This window comes from Austrofundulus limnaeus, unplaced genomic scaffold (genome assembly GCF_001266775.1).
Source record: "Austrofundulus limnaeus strain Quisiro unplaced genomic scaffold, Austrofundulus_limnaeus-1.0 Scaffold4, whole genome shotgun sequence".
NCBI lineage: Eukaryota > Metazoa > Chordata > Actinopteri > Cyprinodontiformes > Rivulidae > Austrofundulus > Austrofundulus limnaeus.
Genome location: NW_013952406.1, coordinates 4,939,742 through 4,949,840, shown reverse-complemented (window position 1 = coordinate 4,949,840; position 10,099 = coordinate 4,939,742). Strand labels below are relative to the sequence as shown.

General features: G+C 39.5%; 1 protein-coding gene across 4 annotated transcripts in view; it reads right to left on the bottom strand.

The window, feature by feature from the left end:
- Window positions 1–2,295: 2,295 nt before the first annotated feature.
- Window positions 2,296–10,099, bottom strand: part of trip10a (thyroid hormone receptor interactor 10a) — a 21,473-nt gene continuing 13,669 nt past the window's right edge. The window contains exons 10-16 of one of the 4 annotated variants that reach the window (XM_014024542.1): window positions 6,289–6,435; window positions 6,072–6,095; window positions 5,488–5,597; window positions 5,141–5,273; window positions 4,078–4,166; window positions 3,867–4,000; window positions 2,296–3,741 (exon numbers count right to left, since the gene is read on the bottom strand). In XM_014024542.1, the coding sequence (XP_013879996.1) occupies window positions 3,590–3,741; window positions 3,867–4,000; window positions 4,078–4,166; window positions 5,141–5,273; window positions 5,488–5,597; window positions 6,072–6,095; window positions 6,289–6,435 (789 nt within the window). In that variant the 3' untranslated portion in view covers window positions 2,296–3,589. The remainder of the gene's footprint in view (window positions 3,742–3,866; window positions 4,001–4,077; window positions 4,167–5,140; window positions 5,274–5,487; window positions 5,598–6,071; window positions 6,096–6,288; window positions 6,436–10,099) is intronic. The other 3 variants (XM_014024550.1, XM_014024557.1, XM_014024564.1) reach the window with 3 other exon arrangements.

Sequence of the window (10,099 nt, the reverse complement as noted above, 5' to 3'; positions counted from 1 at the left end):
AGAATTACAGCATCACAATCACATCGTGTATAATGATGTGATTGTGATGCTGTAATTCTGAGTGTTTTATGTGCTGCAGAACAGGAACCTGCTGTAAAACAGCAATTATGCTGAGTCAGGCTTGATTTTGAATAATCCTTTCCTGTTAAATAAATGAATCAAATCAAATCAAAACATCTGAAGACTTGTCCATCCAGCCTTACTGTACAAGTTGGAGCCAGAGGAGACTGAAGATGATGAAATTGTAGTTGGTAAGTCCAAACCTTATTTGGAAGTTCCGTCACAAATTCTGTGACATGATRGTTCAGAAAAGGTCATGACCCAAACAGAATATGAAGATATCTATGCAGAATTGGGAGACTATATTTTTCTGCACTCCTAGAGACTCCAATACAACAAAATGTACTTAATGGCTAAAAAAAAATGGAACGATATGTCCCCTTTAAAAGTTCTTTGATTYACATATTCAGATGTCACCAGCACACGCTTCAGCAGGATGATGGTGCAAAGACAGAAGCTGTAAACTGGGAGAAAATTCAACTCCAGCTGTGATGCAAGGGACAAACAGGAGTCAGTGAGTAATCGGACCTACTATAGATTCTTCAAACTACTTGCAAATTCATGTATTTTTTAATGTGGTGCACCTCTAACTCCCCGCCTGAAGTATGTATATACTTCTTTTTTTCTTTTTTCAAAAATAGTCTTACTATTCTTTTGAACCGTATCTCTTTTCTCCCTCTTCCTTCTGGAAAAGTACAATTACATGCTATTAGACTCCAGCGAGGTGCTGAAAAGCCTGAAGGTTTTCTTCAATATCTGTCTTTTTTTCTGTTTTTGTCTCCGCAGCGAGTGCTGGAAGATTGATTTCTTAGATCCACTATCACCTGTGGTGCGGTAGGCAGAGAAATAATTGCTTATTTTGTAACTGCGCGCACCTTAATAAAAGGGCTTCAGCACTTCAACTCCTATGGAGATACAGTTAGTGAACTCAAGCCAGAAGATAGTTTATAGAAGCTTTTATTTCTACACAAGCCYGGCTTTAATTGGGCTGAAAGAATTGCTGATGATTACTCTGTTGTTCATTAGTTTATTAACCATTGAGCCATAAAATTAGGTTGAAGGTGAGGACTATTCTTTTTTTTTCTTTTGGTTTGCGAAGATAAAAGCTATTTTGTTTCTGAAGTCCAACAATGCTGCTCATAATTTACTGTTGGACACAAGAGAAGCCAAGTTATTCCACCAGCATCTTTATGCACTCGTGGGAAAGTTTGTTTTTTAATTGTTTGACTTTGCAGTGGTGTGGGAGGTAGTTTTTTTTTTTACTCCAAGTCAAAGAGAAAATGTTTTCATTTACGAGACACCAAGGAAAACCTAATCAGATTACTGTTTTATATAGTTGTGTTCGTTTTGGCATGAATATTTTAAGCAAACAAAAGCATATGCGTAATGTTGAACTTTAGTGCTCGAGTCCATTTCCTGTGTGGAAAAAAGAAAACGATTTTCTGCACAATCTCCAAGTAATACTGCAGTACCTTTACTGTATATTTGGTCAAATTAGGTTATCTATTATCCATTTTAAAAGGTCATTTTTTTAAGCATTCACAAAGGCCACAATAAAGCCAATATGCTGCTTAGGATAAGAGTTTTTGCAGCAGATTGGGGTGTTGCCAGAGGTGCAATRTGCATAAAAGATGAAGCGTTTTTATTCTTCTCTGATCTTGTGTGTATTTCCGCACCGCGGTGGGTTGAGATCCCAGGATGCAGTGTTGCCTCCCAGCTGCAGGCAGGTGCAGGGTGTCAGCAGCATCCCGTAGACTTATGGAAAAGATGACCTTTAATTTGTCTAGATTCAAAGCGTTGCGTGCCTCAGTCATCTGATGAGTGAGTGTCACAGCACAGCGCTGGATTCTGCCTTTGTTCAAGAGATTTTCATCCCTTCTGATTGTTTATTCTCTYTGAAAACAGAAAAGAATTATTAATTAAAAGCCTTGATAATAACCAAGTTTATACTCCTTYGCACTTGGCTTTTTGCAGCAAAAGAAGCAATAATAAAGTGGGGCACTTYCCAAGTTGGGGTTATTTAATTAGTTATTACAAACCATATTGTTTTGAAGCTAATGCAGATTAATCAGGTATGCAAATGTATGACCTATATTGCAAAAGTAATTATGTGGAGAGGAAAGGTTTAGGGAACGATGCAACACTGCCACCTACTGAGAGGAAGCCGTTTGGGTTCGGATGCAGATGTCATCGTCCACCTTCATGCATGTAATTAATTACTTCTCTCACACGCAATTTGTATTTCAATTATTTATTTTTCAAATCCAGAGATTACATAACTCTAAAACTGAAATGTGCATTACACTTGGTAAGTGTTGGGAAGACAAAGAAAATGGTATACACAAATGTTTTACCCTGAAAGGCACCAAAGACACGTTTTTACCAGAATGGGTACAATTCTCTTACCTGTGCTGCAACAATGCTTTAAAAAAAATAACATTTCAACGATCGACTTGCGAACTTGGTATGCAAATAAACATAATTATCAACATTATTACGCTTTTTTTTCTTACAAACTTTCTTTATTTGAATGGTTAAAAAGCTAATAAGACAATAGTGGTGTTGTGGTAGCTAAAATATATATTATATAAATACAACATATTTTAAGTGTACAATGTTTACTCCCTTTGTGGCTAAAGACAGTCCACGGTTTGTGCAAGGAGAAAAAGAACATCCTGCGAACGAAGAACAGCACTTTCTCAATATAAACACAGCTTTCATACAATTGTAATAAATTACTTTCAGTACAAATTCTAGAAAAAACAGCAGATGTTATTTTTGAAAAGATGTACAATAAACCAACAGCTGCTGAGTTGYTTTTTTGTTTGTTTGTTTTGTTTTTTGCTAAAGGTTGCAAATGAAACGATATGGTTGTGATTGTCTGATCGTGGAAGAAGATTGTACACGGCCACGTTATTTTTGTTTTTCTGCATGTGTGTGTCTTTCACCGTCCACGCTGCTGAGCCCCACAAATTGCTCCAAATCAAGAGTGAAACGTTCTTCTTACAAAATCTCGAGCGCCGGGGGACACTCGAGTGGTGTCACAAATAGAAAAAGTGGCGCACTCGAGACAAAACGAAAAATGAAAAGAGGTCATAAAATTCCATGCTCCGCTGCGGCGGGGAGCGGGGGGCCGGCGCGGGTCGGAGCGGGTCGATTTCTTTACCTGAAAGCACGAACGAGCGAGGTGACGTCCTCCTAAGCATCCCAGGTGTCACTCAGCAGCAGCGCTCCTTCTCTTCCACCACTTCCTCTCACATTCAGGAATGAGAAAAGTCTCTGCACCAAAAACTGTGCAAATAATGAGATTATGTGACTTTATATTTATGTCAAAATGTAAAATAACTGCAGTTAATGTAGTGGAATTACATCAAGGCGCCACACAGGGGGCCATCCTTTTCGTAAAGTGAAAGCAATTCTGGATACTCTGGCAGTCTTTCCTATTCGTCACATGGCTTCTTCATGATTGGTCCGAAAGGAAGAACTGCAAACGGCTTCATGAAGAGTGAATCGGACCGTTTCCTGTTCCTCATTTGTTTAAAGTGATGGAGACATAAGATGTCGGTATGTAGCCTTCATCTCCGTTGTTCCTTCGCACTCGGGTCCAGCCATCCCCTTTATCCTCTTCTACCACAGCCAGCACCTCCCCTTCCTTCATAGCGATGGTTCCTTCACTTGCACCTGACAGGGGGAAAAGGGGCAACGAAGGAGACATCCATGAGATGTTCAGTGTTTCATCAACCGTCGTACAACCAGAGTCAGATTAGAAGTTACTATAATTCAGAAACTAATTAGCATTAGCGTACCAGGGAAGCTGTACATAGCTGTGCATCTTCCAATAGGAGCTGCTGGTTCCTCGTCTTCAAARTCATCATCAAACTCGGCATAAATGGGTTGGGAAGGATCAGGGGGGCTTTCATCAGAATGAGCTCCATCAGCACTGGAAAAAAAAGTGTTCCGTTTACAACTAAAGTGTTTCAAGCTATTTTGTTTTCTGCCGGAGGACATGGATCTTACCTGAGCGCATCATGAGCGCCGTTATCGTTAAATGTGTAGGTCTTATACCGCGTCGAGTCGCCTCGAGCTCCAGCTTCAGTCAACCAGTTCTTTTTAAGAGCGGATTAACAAATGAGAAAGAAAATATGCACCACATGGTAAACAATAAATGTTATGCAATATCACGAGGTATCATGCTCAGATTGTGTGTTGTGATATCACATCAAATTTTTCACAATATCTGCACAACTGACTGAGTTTCAGCCCTTTTTCGTTGATTAATGACAATTAGCTGTCGTAGCCATCTTGAATAGGATCGAGTCCAAAAGATAATCAGTTACAGATACACACCCAACAATCATTTTCTAAAAGTTTTATTAAAACCCATCTAGTGGTTCACGAAATATTATGCTAACAGACACGCAGGGTTGACTCCAATAGTAACTGCTAACATTTTAAGCAAAGATCTTACACGCAGCGCAGCACTTAAGTATATGTGATGTGAATGACTCTCAGCTACAAGGATACCAAATTTTAGTACAATATTTGTAAAACTGACTGAATTATAGCCATTGTTAGGATTTTTATGGTCAGTTGGCTACAGAGGTCAGCTTAAGTTGGGTTGACTCCAAACATTRAACAGTTGCATTTGTACGTCCAATGATTATTTCCTGAATTGTTCATTAAAATATATCTAGTGGTTCGTGAGATATTTTGCTAACAGAAAGGGTTGACTCCAAGTAGTTATTTGCAAATTTTTAAACAAAGATTCTGTGCAATCTATTGATCAAAATATATGTTAGGGATCAGTCTGACCTACTGACAACAGATTTTAGAAAAATATTTGCAAAAATGACTGAGTCACAGATATTTGTGTGTTTTAAGGTCAGTGGCTGCTAAAAAAATTTGTCCAGTAATCCATGAGATATTCTGGTAATAGACAAATGAACACTCACACAAAGACGTGAGCAAAAAAAAAAAAAATAAATTGTTTCCTTTTCAGTGACAGGAAATAAAGTGTTATTCTGTCGTCATTATAAAAAGAGGCTCATATAATATGAATAAACAGCAGAGGGGGGATTACCTCATACTTGCTCATCTCTCCTTTGAGACGATCGATGTTCTGAGACGTCTGACTGATTTGGGATGCGAGAGTAGCCGGATCTCCCATTTGAGGGTTTTTCTCATAAACATCTTTCATCTTTCCGAGTGCTTCACTAAGCAGAGGGGAAAAAAAAAAGAGACAGACAAGAGTTGAGCGAAGGAAAAGTGACTTTTGGAGACCATCTGCTCCCAGCAGAGCTCAGGGGTGGGTAAACAAGACACACACAGAGAACATGGAGTTATTTACACTGCGTGAATATTGTATCCACATTTCCTGCGGAGAAGCTGTAACGTTGATTGTTGCTAATGTGCAGGATAACAACACACCTCTGATCTACTTCCTTCTGCAGCTCTTTGGAAATTTCCTCTAATTTCTGCTGTAACCTCTTCCTGCGCTGTTCTGGTGGGAGATGGCCAAAGTCCTCTGTCACCGTGGGCTGGAAGAAGTCACAGGAAGGGGGGAGGGTTAGCACAGAAAACTTGACGCATTCGTAAGCGAGACAAACCGATGAGAAACACCCAGAGTGTGGTTTGAGATCAGCTCAGAAGTTGAACAGTTTGAGATCACTTTTAGACCTTTTATAAAAAAGGGTTTGGAATAATAAAAAGCCCACAATGAGCAGAGTTTCAATGAGCTGAACGCAAAACCATCTCCCGTGTACCGACATATATCGTCATGAGATTGTAGAGTTTCTGTTATTTAAAGAAAAAAATAGGAAAAACAGTTTCCTSTTGTGTCAACAAGCGTGCACCCTTCCTCCACCACCAGATGGCCACCTCTTCAACACAAACTTAAAGAGACAACCTTGGAAATGTTTAAGAAACACTAAAATAAAAAAAAATAGTGCACGTGATTGTGTGTCAAACAAGTGAGACCCCCACACACCAGCTTTGTGTTCATATTACAGTACCATGGTCTTGTCTGGGGTAAATTTCTGAGGGGACAAAAACATAAAAAACAACACTTGTAACCCAAGCCAGCATTAAAATTCAGCCTGGACGTCGAACACAAGTTCAAAYACAGAAACTGCATTAATCGTTTGAGGAAGTCAGKGACTTGCATTCAGACGCAGGCCGCTAAGAGTCGAGGGTGTCCTGGCACCCSGAYCAGCTCCTCTCATCACTCACCGATCTCCTGAGYGTCTTGAAGGAAGAGATTCTGGGTTTGACTGTCTTATTGATCTCCTTCAAACAGTACGACAGGGGGTCCCGGCCAAACTTGGGGGAGTGGGATCCGTTAGGGGGTGAAGCGTCGGGAGTGAGTGTGGAGGAGAGCTGGGGTTGGGCAAAAGTTACAGGCACCCGACAGCCAGGTATGCAGGCACGGGACCGTGTATGAATGGGGGGGAAAGAGAGGAGGGAGGCGGGGATAACGGAGAACAGGGGGGGTGAGGGGTGGAGACAAAAACAAAAACCAAACATGGTGACAAAGGAAAGAAAAAGACACCATCAACACCTTAAAGCGCACCACAGTGCCTGGAGGACAACACAAACTCAACACACAAGCTCAAAGAACATAAAAACAAACTTTTCATTAAAAACAAAAAAAGCCCATTCCATGCAAACTCATTAAAAGGTCGCTGGAAAGAAAAGTCACCGTATTGTTTCATGTATAATACGATCTCGAGTTTAATGCGATCATTTGTTGAGCTGAAAAAGCATAAAAAAGATTGAATCTTTAATAACCTGTGTATAATACGCCCCGACTTTGTGGGTGATTTTTAGGGTTACATTTCTAGTATTATACATGAATAAATACAATATATCAAGTTTTAATTTTTGTTTTCAAGTTTGGAAGTTTTCAAGTTTTGCAAATTTCCCCACTGTGGGATCAATAAAGTTTTATCTTATCTTATCTTAAAGTAGGGTTTGTTTGTAAAGAATAGTCTCGTTCTTTTCTGATGCAGGATTCATGACATTCAACAGTGTTTGATTTTTTTTTTTGCCAAATTTTGTTTTCTGCTGCATCAAATCCAAAAAACACAAAGTCCAAACTCCAAGGATAAACAGTTAAAAACTCAGGATGAACTTTAAAAGTTGTGTGAGTTTCCATGGAATGAGCAGAGACTAAAAAGAAATAAAAATAAAAAAAAAAAAACTACACAGTAAGCAACAGCAGCCAAAGTGCAGCAAAACTTCAATATAAAGCTAAAAAGCAAACAGAACCCTAATGAGAATCCTAATGAAGGCAACAAAAAAACTACGCATCTGAATTGCTCTATTAGGACAGTTAAAAGTGCTAAATAAGCTATCATACGGAGCCCCTTTGCAACAATTAAAAGTTGTTTTGTTTGCTCTTTCCCAATAATGGCATAGTTTACACTAACAACATTTTTATGAACATGTTTATTGCCGTTTAAAAAGGCTTGCAAAACTCTCAACGTTAAGTTTGCCATATTCCACGGTGGAAAAATAAAAGGGGGATTGCTATAACTAGCTGAACGTTTAAAATAATGACTATGTTGTGAAAAAAAAATACACAATCCTAACATGTAAAGTTTCAGTGTGTGAAAATCTGTTTAAAATCGAGGCAGCAGAACCCTGAGACTGACCTATATAAACAGCCCGCCAGCTATTAAACCAGTACAGTTGTTATAAATAGCTTGCTGAATTACCACAGTGGGATTGTGAGGATGGATTTTTGGGGCCGGGCAAATGGCACGTATTAGAGAGAGGGGTTAACTTGACAACATATCTGGGGAGAACTACATAAATCTATGTTTACGCTGAAAAGGTGCTGGGGTGGGATCCATTAGCTAAATTACACAGAGGGCTGATGGCTTGGAGTCTTTAATGGGAAAAAGTCTAAAACGGCCTCACAGCAAGCTCCCACGTGTAAATACTGAGCTCTTGCAGCACAGAGCTGTTATTACGTGAACATGTACTAGTTTGGTGCTACTTTTCTCGAGAGTTATGGAGCTCTAAGTAGAGGAGAGAAGTTAATGGGAATGTTCGGTGGCCAGACTTAAACCGAGAGCTTACTCWGGCCGGGATACAGCCAGTCTCACACTCACTTCTAAGGCCTAATTGGGAGAGCATGACTGATGACACAGAGCTCTGTGCCACACACACACACACACACACAGAACAGGGAGTGCACAGCAGAGCAAAGACATGCAGAGAAAGCAGGCGTGCTGAACAAGCAAACACTGCAGGGGAAGACGGAAAGGATCATTAAGTTCTGGGGCTGGAGGAGTGGACCATGAGCTGGTTAGCAGTCAGCCACCCATAAAACTGGTTCGCTTCAGGACTGTTGTGTGCTTAATATTTATACCAGCACAATAGGTTTTTGCACCAAAAAAAGTGGGGGTGGGGGGAGCACAATAAAAACAAAGTCAAAAATATCACTGTTGATCAGGTTTTCTGGCCTTGCAAACCATTCACATTTAGGCAAAAATAAAAAAAAGATATATATGTGACATCTAAAGTCTGGTTCTAGGCAGGATAAAGGAGGAAGCGGGTGTGAGGGTGGGATGACTGTGGAGAAATTTTAAATATTTGCTTCTCGTGCAGAACGCTGAAAATCATTTGACCAACTGGAAACCACGATGCAGAAATGAGGAGGATTTATGGAACGGGGGGGTTAAGGTTTAATCACTCACAGCCATGGGCAGTCATGCAAAATAAACTTTTCTGAAAAAGCCAAACAAATGTATACGAGTTCTTTTTAGATGATAACGGATCATGCACTATTATTATCATTATTATTATTATTATCATTATTATATTATTACTCCAGCTTCACCGTGCATGCACTGTTTCCAGCTCTGCCAGGCAAGAGGTCATGTGTAAGCTTTATTTTTTTTTTTTAGTTGAACATTCACAAACTCATAAAGCTTCAAGTTGTAAATTAAACACTTAAATCAGTGAATAAAACAGAACTAAGAAGTACAAGTTTGTGTGTTTGTAGTCAATTTACATTTACTGAAAAAAAAACCCTGTTACACAAAAACAATAAAAGTTGTGGAGTGTTGTTACCTGTCAACATCTGTTTACATATACAAAACAGAAGACAGTGGAAAAATCCTGCTATAAAAATGTAACAGTGTTTGTGACTTTGAGTGTAAGCGCCTGATCCTCTTAATTGTTTTCTAATTTGGTTCCCATAAAGAGGAGTTAGTCACTTTAAGACACTTCTCAAAGTAAATCTGCTTTGTTTCTCTGCTGCAATTCCAGTTGCTTTCATATTGCTCTTTTTCAAAGCAACTTAACCAATTAAGCCTTAAAATATTGGCACATTGCCTACATTCATTTTAAACATCATAAGTGTCACTTCTCATAAAGAGGGAAGGTTGAAATGCATGACAAAACAGGCAGGAAGACAAGCAAAAACAGGAAAGAGAAAAACTCAAGGTCATTGAAAAAGGAAGAGAATCTAAAAATTCAGACCTAAATTCACAACATTTACTGCATAATAATACTATGTGAAAAAAACGGAGCTGAGCGCAAAACATGATCCAAAGCAGGAAACTATTACGGCACGTCAACCAAGAATCTGACACAGAACAAAAGAAAACAAAGAGCAGGGATGTAAACTCAAACAAGGCGTGCTGCAGGCAGGTAAACGAGCCGCAGAAGACGGTGATGTGGAGTCGAGATGAGAGAAACCGAGGAGCATGTCCAGGAAATGACAAATAGCAAGAGTAAAAGCAGAAATTCTGAAAAGCGAAATAAAAACTACACCTTTAACTCAGAGGTTCTCAAACTGGGGTCCCTGGACCCCCAGGGGTCCGCGAGAGGTATCTTGGGGGTCCTCAACAATTATTCACTAAAATGTTAATTTGGTTTTTATTTTTTTAAATGCATGGAGAACAATGAACTAATAAAACAAACATAATAAACTTAAAGTGTAACTTACCCCCCCTGTGAAAAGATAACTCCGCCCCAAGGCGAAATTTGAAAAATGCATCAAAGTGGGTAGGGGAGGGGGTGTGGGTGG